Raw genomic sequence first — 19,906 nt, forward strand, 5'->3', positions numbered from 1 at the left:
GTATCAAAACACTGAGCAGAATATCTACCAAATCCTTGAACTACAGCCCAGGCAAGAAGAGAAGAAAGCCTCTAGTACAGCACAGAAACGTTCAGACTACAGCAGGAGTTTTACAGCCCTTGATTGGTAAAGTCCCTTGGATCATGAAGAAAGAGAAAATGAGGCTGCTGGTGGTCAAGAAAAGAATACTTCTGCATCTTTCTGGATGAAGTATCACATACAAATTCTGTATATAACTAGAATTACAAATAACAAACCTCAGCACAAGTGCCAGCACAAGGCTGCACATTCTCATAACACTGATTTGGCTCCAGTCTGCAAGAATCTGTGAGGAAAATTTTTGTACAGATTGCATGACCTGGGCTGATTTTTGTTTTAACTGTATTTAGGGTGAATAAAAACTGAGCTGTTAATAAAAAGGTTATTCCTTAAATTTGATTCCTTAAATTAGCAAATTACAGTGAATGTTAACAGCCCCAGTGTATCACATCAGAACTACCACGGTTACAGGCCAACACTGTAATTTTCAAATTTTCAATTCATTTCTTTAGTTCTTGTTTAACTCCAATTGGCACAAATTTCTCCAAATTGAATGTGAATTTCTTCTTTCCTACAATTTATGTTCTGACCCATTTCTGCTGTTTTAACTGAAAAAATGCAGATGTAAAAGGTTATTGTTAGTACAGATGTGTTACTTCTTTTATGTGGAAAAGAGGCCAAGAAAGACAAAAACTTCAGAGGACTTCAAAGAGTGCTCTGAAGGCAAAGTGTTTCTGCAAAGGATTTAATTCACTCCTTTTCTTTAAAAAACCACATCAATCACATCCCTTGTAAGGTTTTAGTCCCTCTCATTCATTAACATGCCATGAAATGCACGTAATATTTCCCAACTTTTGCAAGTTACAGCAAACATTAGGAAAATAAACCTCAGTACTTGTTCAAAGCCCCAGCTCTCATCCCTGGAAGTGTCCCAGGCCAGGCTGGACAGGGCTTGGAGCAATGGGGTAGTGGGAGGTATCCCTGCCCATGGCAACAGTGGACACTGGATGGGCTTTAGGGTTCCTTCCAACCCAAAGCTTTGTGGGATTCTAATTTACACCACAGCTAGAAACACAGTGTGAGAAATTCCCTACATTCAGCCACTGGACTACCATGGCTCCCAGCCACCTTCTAGGGAGGCCAGTCTGTTCTGAAGCATTTGTTCCTCAGCTGCTCTGTAGAAACTTTCTATACAACAGTAACAAATTTCAAGCCATATCCACAAAGAACCTTCTGCACAGCCCTGCTAAGCCCTGGTGCTGCACCAGCATCACCTCTGCATTCCCTCCTCTCCCACACTGACAGAGTACAGATATTCCACACCATCTTCCACAATGCTCTTATTTATTTATGTATTGAATTGGTTCATCTTTTACAACCTGCATGTGGCCACAGCTGAAGATACCTGAGCCTTGCTGAGCTCAGATTGTACTTTCTCTCAGACTCTGTTCACCTGTTTCTCCAAAGATTCAGGGACAGCACAGCCAACATTTTGGAGAGTAGTTTCCAAAACACACAGTGCATGTTCATGCCAAGTCATCAGTGATACACCTGAAAGTCCCCTGACAGTGGAAGCTCAGCAGCAGTTCCAGGTCTTCTTAGGGAAGAAATGAAGCTCTACAATTCACTTTTTTAGCTGCTGATAATCAGCACAAGAACCCAAACTCTCAATTTTCCAGCAGGCAGTGCACACTGGGAAAGCGGATTGCACAAAATGGGGGGCGTGGTGGGGGGGGGGGTAAGAATCAAGCTCCTTAAAATACATGGAGTTTTCCTGATAATCACCTGTAATCACTCAAGAACCAAATCACAACAACACTTTCACTGGCCTAAAGAGCCAGGTATGACTTAGCAAAAGGGCACAAGGAAAACAGGTAAGCAAATAGAAAAATCCTTCCTTTACCCTCCTGAATATCAGAGATCCTTAATATTTCATTAGTGTGTTAAACATGGCTGGAGAACTCCAGAGAACACGAAGATGGAATTATGCTTGGGAATGTAAAATTGTTAAGCAGATCAAAATGGCCTCATTAAATCAGTCTGCATGCAAGAGAATCAAGATAGAGGAGGAGAATATTGTGCATAGGTGGCACAGGCAAGGAGAAGCATCAGCCAGAGCACAGGTTACTTTACCTTGATGGGCTTGAATTTCGGGTAGGACCTTTTCTATGACTGCTAATGCTTTTCTATGGTAATCTGCTTGTGCTTCTAATAACTGAGAACAGAAGCCACATTTTAAAAACAAAAAGAGCATTAGCTTCTGATGAGCACATAAGACAAGACTAAAGGTTTAGCACACAAAATGTCATCTCTGAGAACTGAGTGTCTGTGCCCAGCTGTGCTGAACCAGAGCCCCACTGCCAACACTCACCATAACAAAGCAGCGAGCGTATTCCCCTTCCTTGGACACGAAGCTGTACATGTCTGCAGCCAGCTGATCCTTTGGGAAAGATGCAAAGCAGGGCAGCAGATTTACTCATTTCAAAATGTACAGAAAGACAGATCTATTGTGTTTATTTTGCCTGCAGGAAGTTTGAACTAAGAAGCTGTAATGCACCTGCTCTGCTCCATGTGTTCTTCAAGCAAAATGAATCCAAAACCTTAACTCTGGTTTACCCCGCAAAGCACTTGCCCCCTTCAGTCAAGAACATACTGCCATTCAATCCAGTTATTCATAGCACTCAAAGACAAGTACTAATAAAAATGGTTTCAGTTCTCAGTACTCAATGGAGTATTTGCTGTTGAGAAGTGAAAATGAATGTCAACTGCTCAGAGCTGTGACAACCAGCATGGTCCTGGGATTTCCCAGCTTCAGTTTCCTCCAGGTGCCTCCTACTGCATGGCTGCTCCCTGGCTTGGAGCGCCCAGAACATTCATTCATGCCCAGGACATTGTTGTCTCAGACTGAAACTGAAAATAATGTCCAACACCCAACTTAGAAAAACCCTGGATGGAGTTCCTCATTGAACTAAAGCAATTCAGAGATCAGCTGGCATTAAAATACTCCTAGGACAGGCAGTGTCACAGCCACATGATTTGCAGCTGCAAAATTGGGCAATTACATGGGAGGTCTGGAAGGGACAATCATCCTGTCCTTACCTTGCACTGCTCTACTTTATTTCCAGCTTCATCCATCTCTTCCTTAAGAGATTCTATTTTTGAAGGATGCACTTGGAAATTTGTTCCTGATGTCTTGTGGGCTTGGTTGTATCTGGGGAAGAAAAGTTTCATTTGGTGAAAATCAATATTCCACAAGAATCTGCAGTCATGGCTTCTTTGGAATTGGTTTCTTTCAACAGGAAACAAACCCCACAGTTCCAGAGGTTTTCCAACAGAACTAAAAAGGTTCAAAGCACACCATTCATGACATGCTGACCTAATCCAACCAGCAACTATAAAAATCACAAGGAATCCTGCGTCTGCCACACTCTGTAACATGGGTGTAGAATATGCTGAAAACCACCAATTTTCATGGCAGTTTAAAACCATTTAAAGGCACTCAGGGGTGAGATGAACACCCCAGGACCCTCCCAATGCCATGGTTCCATACAAGGCTGTAAAAGCACTTGGTGTGGTTACACAGTGAGATTCCTGTTCCCTCTTTAAGCTGAAAACTTCAGTGATTCCTTATTTAAGTTAAACACGTATTTGAACTGGAAACTGGATGAGTTTCCAACATTTTTCCAATTATATGTAGGCACGTAAGAACTCCAAAATCTTGATTCTGTTTGGATCTAGCAGTCATGGGTCCTTTTCTGGTGTAACTTAAATGTAAGTTTGTCTTTTTTCACCCATTACCTGCTCACAGCAGCATTTCAGTAGCAAGCACCAGATCAGAGCAGGTGCCATGAGATACCAACAAGGAGTTCACATGGATAGAAAACCACTCAGTAACTAAAATGCTCTCCTACCTTCCCCTTGCAGAATCCCAGTCCAGCACCAGCTTTGCAAGCTGCTTCCTCTGCTTCTGAATGTTTGGGATCTCTGTCTGAAATGAGAATTAAAGGCTTACATTGAATTTTAAATTGTGCATTGTAACACACTACATGTTGTAGGTTCCATATCCACTTTCCACCACTAACACAGGACTCTTAAAGCAGTTTTTTAATACCAGCACCAAGATAAACCCTTTTTGCTCAGTTTATGCATCAATCCAGATGTGTTTCTCCTCTCAGGCTGAGCTGTCTCACCTCTGTTAGCAGGCACAGTGGATCTATAACTTCTCTTTCAATCTGTACTTCATGCTGGGAGAGCTCCATTGCCAGTTTATTCTCTGCATCCCCACAGGTATCCAGCATTTTCCTGTAAGAATTACAGGAAATTGTTATGGGAGTTAACACTGACTGAAGAAGAAGGATTCAAAGGAGAGCAGAGCTTTGGAAAGCTTTGTGCTGTATAAAGCAAAGCATCCCTTCACAGCCTAAACCCAACTGCTCTGTGCTCTCTTGGAGAAATCTGGGATAAGCAACTGGTGTTATTAAACTTTCGTCTTCTAAATTCCTGAGCCATGACAACACTTTGCAGGCTTTTAGACATCCAGGTGATTATACCAGCCCTAAGGGCACAGAAGTCAGTATTTATTTCCAAGCCCATCCTTCCATCTCAGCAGATGCAGGAAAAATTGCTCAATGCAGTATTTAATTTTCTCCTAAGCCCCTTTAATGTGAAGGTCTTAACACCTTAATGCCCAGCAATCCCATCCCCAGCAGTCTCAGGCTCCAAACCCATGACTTGACCTTTATTTTATGCTTGTTATAAGGAAACCCGCTATTCTCTAAGATTTTTATCCAGGTTTAAATCTCCTGCAGTGGGTCAGAAATATGTTCTCCAAGGTTTCTAAGGTCATTCTACACAGTCTCCATAAGAATTCCCAACACCAATGACAAAACCCACTTGGCTCTAGGAACTCAGCACATGGAGATTCATTTGTTTCACTTTCCTGTAAATTGCAAATAACCACTTTACCAGGATAGATAAATTGGGGCTACTTTGAACTAGAAGCTATTAATACAAATAGACATTATTTTAAGTCATCAATTCAAACCTGCAGAACACAGTTTATAATATAAAAAAAACCCAGTTTAACTGTAGAATACACAACATTTTAAACTTCAAATGGAGATGATAATTCTACTAATCCACAAGGATAAAAGCAATTTTAAAAGCTTTTATGACAGCAGAGAATCAGAATCCTCTGGAATGCAATTCAGCCTAAAACTTGTCCCCAGATCATTCCAGAAAAACTGCTTGCTCACTGTTTCTCCCTTGGATTAGAGAAAGAATCTAGAAATACTAAGTTTTATTAGATTGAAACCAGCCTTTGTGCACCCAGAGGCTCTAATTAGAGACCTGCAGGCAATAAGATGTCAGACAGCAAGTCAGAAGAAAAGGCACTTACCCCAGCAGAGTTTCATCACTCAGCTGGACAGATCCTTCTTGCATATTTTGAGCCAGAGCTGTTAGAGGCAGTTTTTTCTATGGAACAGAAGGAACAGTGCTTAGCTGAGTGCTGCTCACTCTTTCCAGCTTCCCCAGTACATCCCCTCTAAGACTTTTCTCCTCTTCCATATGGTTTCTATTACATGCATGCAGCTCATTCTTGAACTTAAGAAAATGCCAAGTCACAAAAAGTTTCAAGCACCAAGACTCCTGTTCTCAGACACTCTGAAAAGCACTTTCTTCTCAGTTTTAGCTGGAGTGACTGGCCCCAAGCACATCTCAAACTACTGCCAAGGAGAGAGAAACAGCTTTAAGCTGAGATTTAAGCAACCAGCTTGTCACCTCTCTCTCCCAGAGGTCCTGTGTGCCCCTGCTCTCAGGACTGTGTTACTCAATAAAAGGAGAAAACGTGAATGTGAATTATTTCTGGTTCTGATGCTTTAAGAAAACCTACCTATGGCTTTGCTAAGGAGGGGCAGAAATCAAATGTGTACAGAAAACCATTTCCAGCCACCTGGAGGTGTCAGTGTCCAAGGGCAACTCCAGATCTGAGGAGTTGGGTCAGAGCTGCAGAGTTTCTTCTCCTAGCTGGGTGTCACAAGAGCTCCAAGCACTGCGCAGACTGCAGGGACAGGAAGTGTCCTGACACTGCTGAGGTGTTCCCAGGCTGTGCTGTTGTGTTGGATGGGGAATGGCAGCTGGTGTTTCACCAGGGCCAGCACGTGAGCTGGTCTGACAGAGCTTTGCTCCCCTCGGCTGGTGTGAGGCAGAGCAGCTGAGCTGCACCTGCAGGAGCAGCAGGGTGGGAGTACAGGGCACACACAGCTGTACTCACATGTCTCTTGTCAGGGTCTGTGCCATGCTGGCCCTGCAGACAGGCAATCAGCCTCTTCTGGGCCAGGTGGCACACGGACCTCACGGTGTCCAGACGCCTCTCGATCTGATCGGCCCCGGGGGGGAGAGGGGAGGAAGAGAAAACAACACAAAAACCAGAAGTTATTTCCCTGGCCTCAGCAGAAAACCTTCCCCCTGTACCACACTTTGCTCTGGGTTGCAGATTTCTCAAATTCTCCAGCTTACAAGAAGTGCAGCTGCTTAGTAGAAGTGCCTGACAACAAAAATGCTTGAGGGGAGATTGAAATTGGTTTTTTCCTCAGTGGCACAGAAACTCAGTCAGAGCTCACAGCACTGGAAAGTGGGAAAGGGAAAAAATATTGCCCTGCTTGGCATCTCAGCAAAAGGGAATTAGGGTGACGCCTGCCATCTGAGATGAATGGCACATGCAGGGATCTAAGACACTAATTTAGGGAGAAAACTGTGGGAAAACTCGTAATTTTCAATGTGACCCTGTAAAGCAGGTGCTGAAGACACATCTGACAGCTCCTTCCCACTGTATGAAGCTGTACTCCAAGCTCCTCCTGCATGTCCTTCCCTGGCTGTTAAACACAAGGACAAAGCTCCCACGTGCTGAGCAAAACAGTATTTTCAGGGAGAGACTACTGGGATTCAAATGGGATATGGAATTAAAAAATAGGAGTCAAAGCACAAACGAGTTCTGTTTATCACCCTCTAATTCAAACATGGCTTAATACACAGCCTGTGAAGAGGACAAATATATACACGATGAACTGTTCTTTTAAGGGATTTTAAGTAAGGAATTTGGACTATTTTATTTCAAAGAACACCAAAAGCAAACAAAGTGATGAGCAGTGGGACAGAACTGCTCATGGCACTGAGCTCTCTGTGCACAGCACCCAAAGAATGCTGTTTATCTGCATTTTGATGACTCACCAAGAATAACAGGAGGCCCTTTGGAATGGATTCTATTTAAAAAGCAAGGGGAAAAAAAAAAGTAGATTTCATCTGTAGAAATAATCTGAACAGATTCCAGTTTTTGATACAGCTCTAAAATCACTTTTATTATATTTGCAGGAGGGCAAAATGAACCCAAGTTGAAGTGCTCAAAAAACTCAGTAAGAATCTAGTAGGGTAGAACAAGGTGCAGAGAAACTGCCCAGGGATTTCTCTGAGAGCACAAGGCTCTGCCTTTTATTAACAGAGCATGGAGCAACAAATTCGAAATTAAGTCCAGGTGGAAAAAGTCCATACGGACATAAATGAACAAGCAGGTATTGTTTGTGGTCCATTGTTGCATCTGAGATCATTCACTTCTCTTGTGTTATCTTCAAAATGAAATCCTGGAATTGTTTGGGTTGGAAGGGAGCTTAAATCTCATCCAGTGCCTCCCCCTGCCATGGGCAGGGACACCTTCCACTGTCCCGGGTTGCTCCAAGACCTGTCCAGCCTGGCCTTGGACACTTCCAGGGATCCAGGGGCAGCTGCAGCTTCTCTGGGCACCCTGTGCCAGGGCCTCCTCACCCTCACAAGGAGGAAACATCATCAATGCATTCTAAGCCACCCTCTTGTTACAAAGGAATTCATTTTTGCAAGGTCAGGTAGTTAAAACTTCTAAAAGACTGAGCACAGGGTTTTCCCACACCTGGAACATGGTGACATCCTGGACCTGAGACACCTCTCAGACCCCAGCAGACCCCAAAGGCCAGGGCAGCCCTGGATGGTGGCTCACATTCCTTGGAAAGGCTCTGGAGCACACACACTCCCTTCAGCCTCTTTCCAGGCACCCTGCATTGCAGACTCCGAGGGCAGATGACTGATAGGAGGAACATGACCCCAAAACTTCACAGTCATACCCTCTCCTCTCTGATCTGCCTTCTGAGATGTCAAAGATGTCAAGACTACCACAAAGGACACTAATCTCCTTCAAGCCACCTCTGAACTGACAATGTGACCCACAGGCCACGATGTCTGTCCCCTCAGGGCATCCCCAGAGTACAGAACATCACACAATTGCTTTATTATCTGCCACAAGGCCGTGCCAGAAAGCAGGGCTATTGTAAAGGCCTTTTCAGTACTGAATTATAGCCCTTGTCTTCAGATGAAACACACTGAACTGACACTTGAAATGGAGCACAACCCTTCAGAAAACAGAACAAAAAAAAGCTGTAACAATCCTGTGGCAAAGCTTGAGCTAAATATAAAAAAGCCCAACTGTGAACCATGTTTGTGAAGTGAGCAGCACCACGTTTCCAAGCTCTTGGGTTAGATAAGAGCCTCCTGCCCCTGCACAAGCCCCCAAGAGCAAACAAACAAGTGAGTAAATTCTTCCACTTGGGTGTAGCCAGGCTGCTCGGGGCCTGGGAAAGCCTTGCTTGCAAAATTTTTTTGGCAACAAGCAGCAGAGCTTTTGGCTTTCACTTCTTGTTACTATTCTGCAGCTAAGCAATAAACCAGATGGGCCCTCACAGGCTACCAAGGTGTTTAACATCCTTTGTGTCAGTGAGCTGCACATCACCTCAGAAATTAAGAACAGAACTGTCAGACTAGGAAGGTATTTTTAGTTTAAATAAAGCAACCCTGTGAAAACGGGGTGAAATGTTTCAGGTCTGCTCATCTCACCATTACACTGGCACAGGGTGCCCAGGGAAGCTGTGGCTGCCTCATCCCTGCAAATGTCCAAGGCCAGGTTGGCTGGGGCTTGGAGCAACCTGGGATAGTGGAAGGTGTCACTGTCCATGGCAGGGGGTGGAACTGGATGGGCTTTAAGGTCCCCTCCAACCCAAACCAGTCTGGAAGTCTATCATTCAATGTATTTGTGTTGAATTCATATTGGAAGGCTGACACACTCCCTCAGCTGCCACTTGAACCTGAGCAGCTGGAGAGCTCTGAACCAGAAGCACTTCCATCATCTGCTTGACTTCCCTGTTCTATCTACAGGTCCTGACCTCTAGCAGGGCTGAGATGCTTTGTAATTAATCAGATAGAACCACCACACTTGAGGTCCCAGGAGCAGCCAGCCTGACTTCCCTCACCAATTTGTGTTCTTTTTATAAACCTTTCATAAAGGAACAAGAGGAAGACAGCTATGTAGGACAAGTATGCAGGCAAATTTGCTCCATGGAATCAGTCACCCTTGTTAATGTGACAGTTGCAGTTTAAATTCTACCATGAAAGTCATGTCTGATGAGATGATAAATTTGCACAAAGATGACAAGTCTGCAAACAAATCGATGTCAGCGTGACAAGCCTGAGAACAAATACCACAGCTAAACAAGAAGCATCTGTACGCTTACTCAGAGCAATAACAGACTTTAAGAAAAAAATTGCCATTCTTTATTAGTGAGCAGCTGGAATGATTTTTAAGCCACTTCTCTTAAGGCCCAGTTGACCTGTTCAGGAGAAAGCAGTGAGGACAGAAACCAGCTGTGCCCAGACAGGGTTTCTTCATCCTCCTCAGACAGACTGGCAAATCATCAGCACCAATGGCTCATGGGCTTATCAGGCCTGTTCATCTCATTAAAGGCAAAAATGGTTCCTCCTTCACTGTACCAAGCCACGTGATAGGACTCAGAAACAGAAGTAATTGAGCTTTTCTACTGAGAATGTATCCCTGGTTTTTTATGTGCTGAAAAGTCAAAGACATCCAGGGTTCCATCCCTGACACGTGCAGTATTTTTTCCCCACATTAAGTACTCCACAAACCTCGAAAGGCTCACATGTCACAACAAAACATTAAAAAAACCCCATATTAAGCATGATACAATACCTGCAACAGGTCTTCACTGAGCACCTCTGTTCTCTCAGCCCTAAGGGAGGAAAAAAGACCATTGTCAGACAACTGGCGTATTCAAGGTCAAAGATTGCCTCAACAATTCCAACAAAACCTGCTCAGTTCCAAGTTATAATCCCTTTACTGCCACTGCTGCAAACACCACCATGTTCACCATGTCACAGGCAGCCCTGGCTCCCAGCACATGGAACTTGGGACACCCTGACATCCCTGGAATGCCCAGCCCACAGCACAATTCCATTGCACCAAGCTCAAAATGGTATTTCCAAGTGCACATGGAATAATCCAAAGCAAATTGGAATCAATGCACCCGAGTGTAAAGGAATATAAAACCATGGGAAGAACAGGAGAAAGAGAACTTCATCTCTTTGTACTGGAGCACTGCAGAGCTTTATCCATCAGAAGCAGTGGGAATGGCAGCCTAAAGCTTCCTTTAACCCCACCCATGCACAACCTTCACCAGAAACCTCCCATCACCTCATCCTGCTGAACTCCATAACACTAAATCAGAGGATTTGGTACTTGAAAAGTTCATCAGAAGTTGATGGTATTCCCAGGAAAGTCTGCCTCACTACTCCACACACTTCCAGACAAAATAGCTGTTACAGACATACTCCTGGTCTTTACACACACACTTCCACACCTTTTGCTGTCCCAGTTTACATAAACTTTAAATTGTTTAATGTTGACACAGGTTTATTTGTTGTTGGCTCATTGACTCTAACAGTGCTTGATCCTCCCTTTGCCAGGCCTATAAAATAAAGAAAAATTCAGTTCGCCCTACTCTGCTGCTCACCGTTTACTACACATCTACACCATGGAGCACTTGGAGGGACTCCAGGACACTCTTTTCCTGTTCAGAGAATTTCCCCTGCTGCTGCCAGAGTCCCTCAGCTACTCCAGACTTCATCAGATCCTGCGATCTGTCAAATAACCCACTGCAAACCTGGGCACGCACAGAAAGCTCATGTTCCTGATCAGGCCTCAGTGGCTGAATGTGCTAAAAGCCTCCAAGGATAAGATTCCTGCAGCTTTGGGTTGGTGTTTTTAAGGCATTTATTTGACTTCAATTTCATAGCACATTATCTGCTTGAACTAGTTGTGAACCATAAGGTGTTTAATAATTAAATGCCAGAATAAAGTAAAAGCTCAAAACCTCTGCCAGACTCAGACAAAAGCAGCTGAAATACTCTGACAGCACTGGAATATTTATTTGTTGAGGCAAACACAGACAAGATTGATAAACTTTTCTCCCACCCAAACAGAAATATTTTGTCTGATGGAAATTACATCCTGTTAGAGAGCAATTATTTATACTTATTACTACATATATATATATACACACATATATATGTTAGCCCTGCAAAACCCACTCTGCTTTAGCCACAACATTAATTCAAACCTCCTCAAATATCAGAACAGAGCTTCCATACAACTTTAGTAATACAAAGTTTGATTTCTCCTTCCCTTCCTTTCTTCTAGGATATCCTATCCAGTGGAATAAAAAGCAGCCATGGTTTAGTACTGTGCTAGCAGAAGTTTGTTCCAGTTTAAGTGTGGTTACCCACATACTATGGATCACTGTGTGAAGTGCAAAATAATTTTACTTATTTTTCTTAAGCTCTCTTCATACACTGAGCTGGTTTCTCCAGGATCTAAAGCCCCAGCTGGACAATCCAGATCTCCTCCACGTGGGATGCTCTCCCCAGCCCTGGATGGCAGCAGGAGCGTGGCCAGGCCAGGCAGATTCAGAACAGTCCCTGGTGATGATGTCAGGTTCGGAAGTGCAGTGAGGGAAGACCTCACCCTTCCTGCAGGCCCACATTCCACCTTTAATAGGGAAGCCAAGAAAGAGCCACTAAATAATGTTGTTTTTCAGTGATCACAGCCATGAAAGAGAAAACACAACCCTGCGATAGCAGCACAGCCCATCTCCTCTCTGCACAGGGAAAAGCAGCAAACCATCAAAGGGACCTGGCTCCTTCAGAATTAACCTCTGTCTCCCTTGGAATTAACCTCTGTCTCCCTTGGAATTACAGGTATGACCAGTTTGAAGTTTATATCCAACTACAGCTTCGAGGGATGCTAATTCCTTCTGCCAGCTAATTAGAGAAGCAGCAAACTTCTAAAAAATAACAGATTTTCTTTTTCACTGCTGAACTTCTGTCCTCAGCCCTTGTTAGGGCTTATTTGCACCATATTTAATTGAACTAATGAAGAAATCCTTTTGGAATCAAGAACTGGAAGCCTGAGCTGCAGAGTGTTCCCAAGGGCTTTCCCAAGCCCAGCAGAGCTGGTCACCAGCCGCCAGACTGGAGCTTCCTTCCCCCATGGGACACCCCGAGCACAGCCCAGCACAAGCTGAGCCTCTGAAGGCCAGACTGAAGCAGCCAGGGCTGTTTACATTCCCAGAGCTAAACTCTACTCAGTCCAAGCAGTTAAATCTGGTTGCAAAACGAGGTCCCTCCAAGCCATTACTAATGGGGAAAGCACACCCTGCCCAGCCCCTCCTGGGGCCCTCACCACAGGATGGTCCTGCAGAAGCTGTCCCTGTGCCTTGGGAGGGCAGGATCCACAGGGAAACAGGGACCTGCCTGGCCCAGAGCCTCCCCACACCTCTGGTGACAGAGGTGGCAATCCCAGAGGTGGTGCTGGCAGATGGGACAGAGCAGGGCACGAGCAGCAGCCCAGGAATGTTGGATTGTGCACAGACGGCTGGCACCCCACCCACCACAGCAACAGTACAGGGGCCTTCAGCTGCCCAAATCCAAAATATCTGCCAGCCTGGCAGTGCTCCACTGGAGCAGAACAGAGCTGCTCCCCTGGGAAAGAAGTTTCTGAGAACTGAAGCTTCTCTGCTATACCACCAGAACCCTGACATGAATCAACTGGTACTGAGGTCTTAAATCAGCAGTGCATTTTAAAAGACTGATTGTAAAAACAGAACTGAACAATCATTTGCTATGGCTATAATAATCCTCTTAAGGAAAAAAGGGGATAAAGCTACTGAATTCTATGAAAGCAGTACTTTCACACAGTTAGCACAACATGCTGCCCACTGTGCAGAGCTTCGTGTGCTGCTCCTCGTATGTGCACTGCCCCTCTCCTGCATGGATACAAGCCCTGGTTCAGCTGGGATATAATAACTGGAATAATTTGACAGAAATAGTTGCTCTTCAGCCAAATCAGCTCCCCCAGTTCAGCCTTTGGACAAACAGCCTCCTTGACACAGCTCCAGGGTGGGAACAGACAGAAGCAAAGGGCAGGGCAGGCTCCGAGCACAGCTCATCTGGCAGGTTCAGCCAAAACCCTGAACAGAGCCAGCCTTGCCCTCTGTGATCTCAGGACACAGAGAAACTGTCATTTTTAACAAAACTGTTGTTTCTTCAAGCAAATTTTCTTTTCAAGACAGCAAATACAGTACTTAGCATGAAATAGGATATGGAACAGAAATGCTGGTGCCATTTCCTACTTGGGGATGGCATAGCCTTAACTCACTCCAAGCAAAAACCCTATTGGTTTTACAGGGAAAGACTGTATTTTTATTCTAGACATGTTAACACAATACTTTAGCTTGCTGTGACATTTTAAAAACGCATTCCATGTTCCCCCAACTGAACTGCTCTCAGAGTGTTTTATGGTATAATTCCTTTTAATTCCTTTTACTTTACCCCTTCTTTCTGACTTAGCCTGAAGCCCAGCCCCAGGGCTCTGCTGCAGCTCAGAGCGTAGCTCAGCCCGAGCAGGGTGGGCAGAACAGCACCCACCCCACAGGTTAAAAACTGATCCCCTCACTTGGTCATTTTGCAGCTCCTTCATACTTCCAGGCCAGAAGTCTTCTCTGTACGTCTGGAAACAGCAGATGGGAATTCCTGAGATAAAAGTGTTTATCTTCCATTGGGAAAGAATTTACATTTACACATATAAAACGAAGAGGGTCTATTAAATCTGCCACAGTGAATTTAAAATAAATAAAGCTTCGTCTAAACAGTATCTGAGATCTCCCTGGTCCTGCCCATCACTGGGGCATCACTCCTGAAGCAGGGCTGATCTCCAAGGCAGGTCAAAGCTACAGAATCACTGCAAGAGATTTTTTCAATGGCCTGCAGAGACAGGCCAAGGGAGAATGGCTTCCCACTGACAGAGGGCAGGGATAGATGGGATATTGGGAAGGAATTTTTCCCTGTGAGGGTGGGCAGACCCTGGCACAGGGTGCCCAGAGAAGCTGGGGCTGCCCAATCCCTGGAAGTGTCCAAGGCCAGCCCTTGTCCAGTGAACAGCCCTTGGAGCAATCTGGGATAGTAGAAGGTGCCCCTGCCCATGGCAGGGGGTGGAACTGGCTTCAAGATCCCTTCCAACCCAAACCATTTCATGACTCTTTGAAATCCACACTCCTGAAAGGCTGACCAGGAAGGAACGAGAGCAAACCTGACACAAGAGCTATAAAAACTTGGCCATTCCCAGCAGAACAAGTGACTCAGTTGAAATGCCACTGTGGAACAAACCCCTGACTCACCCAGCACTGGGCGGGGGCCCTGGCAGAGGTGATGCCATGGGAGGGCAGTGACAAATCCACAACCCTGGAAAGGTCTCAGTGGAAGCAAGGAGACATCCTCCCCAGTCTGGAGACAGAAGTAAAGCCAGCCTTCCCTGCTGGGTGGTTTTTCCTCAAAACAAAGGCTTGTTTGTTACCAGGAGTAACCAGCTCAGCTCACTGGTGAGGTAACACTGAGCACCTTGGCGGGCTGGCAGCACATCCTGCCTGCTTTCCACATACAATAGGCAGCACTTGCTGCCAGGAAAAATGAAAGAATCAGCAGCTCTGTACCAAAACAAGGAATCCAGAACGAGATGACAATTTCCCTTCGAAAAGATTTGCTCTTCTAACACTCGCCGAGACAAACTTTACAGAAAATACAACTCCAAGGTGTTTCAGGACCACAAACTCACTCCTCCCTGTTTGACCTTAGACTAATTTTTGAAAGGAAACCAGCACGACCCAAGAGAAACATCAGTATTCTGAAGTGGGTTTCAAATGTTCAAAATTAACTCAGAGAACACTGTCAGGTGATAGTCACCACTCACTTTCAGTATTAGTATTTAGGGAACACCACACACAACCAGCGTTTTACTGGACTTTTAGTCCAGTCCAGTACAACTTTTAGTTTGCCTCCTATCCTCATTTTCACCCAAATTAACAATATAAGCTTTTGTACAAATATTAAAATTGATTTAATTGTAAACTGGTCACCACAGATGTTTCAGTGACTCAAATCCCACCAAAGGCTGCTGTTTTGGAACTCACCCACCAGCTGCAACTCCTGTGCTTCCAGTCCTTTAGAAGAGCTTTAAATTGGTGCATCACCTCCAAAATATTTCAGTAATCCAAACACCTCAGAGCTGCACAACTACAATTCTGGCCTCAATGAGTGGATAAAGACAGTGGATAAAGCAGGGCTGCTGCTTTGCCCTCCTTCTTCGTTATCTCCACTGAATTCCCCCATCAAACTGTGCTTGGTCACTCACTCTCAAAGCTCAGCTTTGATTTCCCACTGCAGCCATGGATGTGGGAGCAGGGAGCTGCCTGCTCTAATGAGAGGCAGAGCAGGCTTCAGGGAGATAATAATCTTGGAAGGAGAGCAGAGTGCTCCTGTGCAGAGCAGGGAAACCCATGACAGACTCTTCACAGGACGGGACTGAAATTCCTGCGTTGGTGAAATGGATCCAAGGCTGGTCTCCGGAGCAAGGCAGTAAATTTAGCTCTGGAGAACAACCACAGCTCAAGCCAAATCCTATTTTCAGGCCACTCTCAGAGGGACAGGCACTGCAGGAAGGACCTGCACAGCTCCTCCTTGTAAAACACACACTGAGTGGTTTTCATATTCGACCTTGAGAATTCCACCAAATATGGTGCAGTTCAAGAAAAGCACTGTTGGCTTTAGTCTAGCAAAGCCAGGTAAATCATTTTGAGCCACAGTACTGCAAATTTGAGATGAATTTAAGCTGAACTTTCTACAGGCAAAATTACAATAGTGGTCTAAAAGTAGAAGCCCATTTAGAGCAGTTTTGATTGAGGGAGGAAGCGATGTTTCAGCGAGCAGCCTGATTAGTCCAACAGCTTGTGAACTTCTGGGTACAAATAAAAATTTACAATTCAGTGCTTCCAATTAACTACTATCCCAGCAAATCAGATACTGACTGCTGATCTGCTATTTTATACCAGGGACCAAGTCACAGCTATTAAAGCTCTCCCCCATATTCTTTTTGACTTTGAAAAACCACAGGCCTCCGTCAGGCAAATAACAATGTGACTTCTTTTAAAAGAAGCGCATTTGATTTGTGAAACTATTAATAGTCTCTGAAGGAAAAGACAAGTGCTGCTGCAGGGGATTAACATTCTAACTGCTAAAATCCAGGCAAGGTGAAATCCGGCAGTGGTCTCATGTTTTGCTCCCCAAAGAAAAAAGTCCTACGACAAGCTGTTATAAATTAGTGACCAAAGAACCCCAAAGAACCCGAGACAAACTTTAAAAAGTTTCTGGTGTAGCTTATCAAATCATAATGTATTTCCTATGCTTTGCTTTTTCCCCCTCAAGTACTTCAATCTACATTTCTCATGCTACACTTTACAATAGAACTTGAGCTTTCCAAACATGTCAGTTTATTAACAATTTATTTTTAAAAAGTAACAAACATCCTCCCCACCATGTCTTGGTAACTGCTTTTAATATTTAACTGCCACGTATTTATTTACATTTAAAAGTTTATTCTCATACAAGGTCTTTACCTCCCTCCCTCCCAAGCAACAACCTCTTACTTATGCAGTATCGTTTATCTAAGATTAGCTGGGTACAGTTCTGCTACAAGACACAGTCCAGCAGAAAGCAACCTAAATTATTCCTGAATTGTTATTCCTGAATGTCAGGCGTAATTTTACAACCCCTGTGTGCCAACAGAACAGTAGGTGCTGCCAGAACAGGGATTCCTGTGTTTTGTGCCCTGGCAGTGCTCAGGCCACAGCAGCGGCTCCAGGTGAAATTTAACCTGGGCACCAGGAGAAAGAAAGGATCCTGCAGCACCTCAGGACCAGCACCTGGCCAGGGCTGCTCACCCGGCTGCTCACCTTGGCCGCTCTCCACAGCCAGGGCTGCTCACCTGGGCCCTCCAGGGCACCCAGGTCTGTGCCAGCTCCAGTCACCTCCATGCCAAACCCATGGCACGGAGCAAATGCTTGACTCCCCCTCACTCAATTCCCTACAACCTCTCTCCTTCCAGAGGCCCTGCCTGAAACACAGCCCCTTCCCAAATGTAGGTCTTCACAGCCCTCCCTGCATCACCAGCAGCTCAGACTGGAATCATACCCAATAAAAGAAACTGGCTCCCAGTTGCCTTGGCCCTCTCCTTGGCCACCCCATGGGCTGGGAAGGAGGCACCAGCACAGGCTGGATAGGGACAGGGAAATCTGTCCCTTTCAGCAACGCCAGCTACTTAAGATCAGCTTAAACTGATCATGAAACTGCACCCTGGGGCCAACATTTCATTCCCACAAGGTGACATCAGCTGGCAGAGCTGCTGACAGAAGTGGCTGTGTCCTCCCTCCTCCCACTCCATCTCCCTGGCCCTACAGGAACATCCCCACTGTCAGCAGCTCCAAGGACTGGCCTGGCTCAACACCCACCTGGCTGGGAGAAAAGGCATTTTCCAGTCAGAGACCAGAGGTGCGAGCACAAAGGACTGGGAACAAACAGAAGGGCAGCTCAAGAATCAGGGTTGGCAGAACTCCGGGCACTGCTGCGCAGCCCGAAGCAGCTGAACGTCTGAGCAGAGCCGAGGCAGCAGCTGAGAGCTCTGGATAACAGGAGGGCTCAGGGATTCCCTACATGTGGCTTTGGCAGCTTTCAGATTTAAGAGAGTGCAGTCCCCTTGCCAAACCACCTGCTGACATGGAAACTCCTCCACATGTGAAAAGGGAATAAAAAAAACCTACCAAAACACTCTCCAGCATCTCCTGAACTTCCAAACTGGTCCTCGATTTCCACTCTAGCCACAAGACAGGTGGATTACTATGATCTCAAGACGTTTTTAAGCTTTATGATTTCTTTTCCCAGAAGTCTTGCACTATCAATTGCTGGAAAAGGACTCCAAGAAGCAGCACTGCCTTTTCCACAGACAAACTTTTTACAGGACAGACATGTCTGAATAGGAAAAATATGCACTACAGGAATGAACAAAATACACTGAACTGCTGAAAAAACCCTGGGCGTTTTTTGCATACTTAGTTGCTTTTTTTCAACTTTGATAAGACAAGGGGGATGGCTTCACACAGACAGCGAGTAGGTTTAGATTAGATATTAAAAAGTAAGTTCTTCCCTGTGAAGGGGGTGAGGCCCTGGCACAGGTTGCCCAGAGAAGCTGTGGCTGCCCCATCCTGGAAGTGTCCAAGGCCAAGTTGGGTGGGACAACCTGGGACAGTGGAAGGTATCCCTGTCCATGGCAGGGGGTGGTTCCAACCCAGACCATTCCAGGATCCAGTGATTTCAGCCTTGCATAAGGGTCAAAAAACTCCAGTCCTGAAACAATCATTTCACCAAAGGTAATGCTGCTCTTTTTTAATGTATTGCCCACCCTGATCTATTTTAAGTTTGGGGATTCACAAAACTGGCAAGAGAAAGCCTTGGAGAAGGAACCAAACCGAATCAACACAAGAAGCAAAACAAGGAAATGCAGAAAAGGCAGAACAATGAAGAAGGAATAGAAAGTCAGGCTGCAAAAAGGGGCTAGAAGCTTCGAAATAACAGTAAAAAGGCTATAAGGGAATTCGGCGATCTGAAGTTATATAAAATCAGCTGGTGACAAACCAGGGATTATTCCCTATGCCCACGATTTCACAACGGAGCCTTTGCGCTGATTTCCTGAGCGTGGCCGTGATTAACAATTAATGGCTCAGCCCTTGATTATGTTTCAGCAAGAGGAGGCGAGGCTGCGGCAGCGCCCGGCATCCCTGCCGTGAGCAGACCCGGCCCAGCCCCGGGATCCCGGCGCTGGACACAGCTCCTGTTTTCCCGTTGCTTGGACACAGCACACACAGAGCACATGAGTGTGTCCAACAAGCAGAGCTGGGCCATTCCCACCCTGCCACGAGGCTCCTCTGCTCTTCCAGCACGAAACTGAAAGTTAACTCAATCCCTGCATTTCTGAGATGGAAACAGGAGCCTCGCACTAATCAAGGTTTATGATCCCACACTTAAACACACGCCTGGACCTGCTGTTACAAAACCAGGATTACTTAGCCTGCTGTTCTGTTCCTACAAAAAATAGCAGCTCAGAACACTTAATCTGCGTGTGAAATCGCTTTGCAGCAGGGCAGACAAGCTGAACGCTCAACCCAAACAGAAGCTGCAAGCTCAGCTCACACATTGATTTCTCTGTGTGAGAATATTCAGTTTTTTAGCTTCATTTCCTACAGAAAATAGAATTTTTAGTCTGGGGATTGATGTTGCCTAACAATTGCTTGATATTTATATGTGAAGAGTCTGCATTTGAATAATTGTGGACTTTCCACAGCCATATCTCAGCTGTGACTTTTCAAACTGCCTGCAGGACAATTTATCTTCTAAAAACCGGCCCATCTTTGAAATTAATTTTCCGGTCACTGGCTAAAGTAGCTTTCTTAGCTTTGAACACGGAGGATGTATGTTACCTGTGTGTACAACAGCATTAACAGCTCTCAACAGTGACCTACCTTGTCTGTGCCAATTCAGCTGTAAAAGCTACCACTTA

General features: G+C 45.2%; 1 protein-coding gene across 10 annotated transcripts in view; it reads right to left on the minus strand.

The window, feature by feature from the left end:
• Positions 1-19,906, minus strand: part of ARHGAP17 (Rho GTPase activating protein 17) — a 41,380-nt gene that overhangs the window by 12,896 nt on the left and 8,578 nt on the right. For 9 of the 10 annotated variants that reach the window (XM_082292351.1, XM_082292342.1, XM_082292349.1 and 6 more), the window contains exons 2-9: positions 10,103-10,142; positions 6,314-6,418; positions 5,438-5,514; positions 4,230-4,341; positions 3,951-4,027; positions 3,139-3,250; positions 2,411-2,479; positions 2,173-2,254 (exon numbers count right to left, since the gene is read on the minus strand). In XM_082292351.1, the coding sequence (XP_082148477.1) occupies positions 2,173-2,254; positions 2,411-2,479; positions 3,139-3,250; positions 3,951-4,027; positions 4,230-4,341; positions 5,438-5,514; positions 6,314-6,418; positions 10,103-10,142 (674 nt within the window). The remainder of the gene's footprint in view (positions 1-2,172; positions 2,255-2,410; positions 2,480-3,138; positions 3,251-3,950; positions 4,028-4,229; positions 4,342-5,437; positions 5,515-6,313; positions 6,419-10,102; positions 10,143-19,906) is intronic. The other variant, XM_082292343.1, reaches the window with a different exon arrangement.

The sequence above is a fragment of the Coloeus monedula genome, assembly GCF_965178545.1.
Source record: "Coloeus monedula genome assembly, chromosome: 16".
Classification (NCBI taxonomy): domain Eukaryota; kingdom Metazoa; phylum Chordata; class Aves; order Passeriformes; family Corvidae; genus Coloeus; species Coloeus monedula.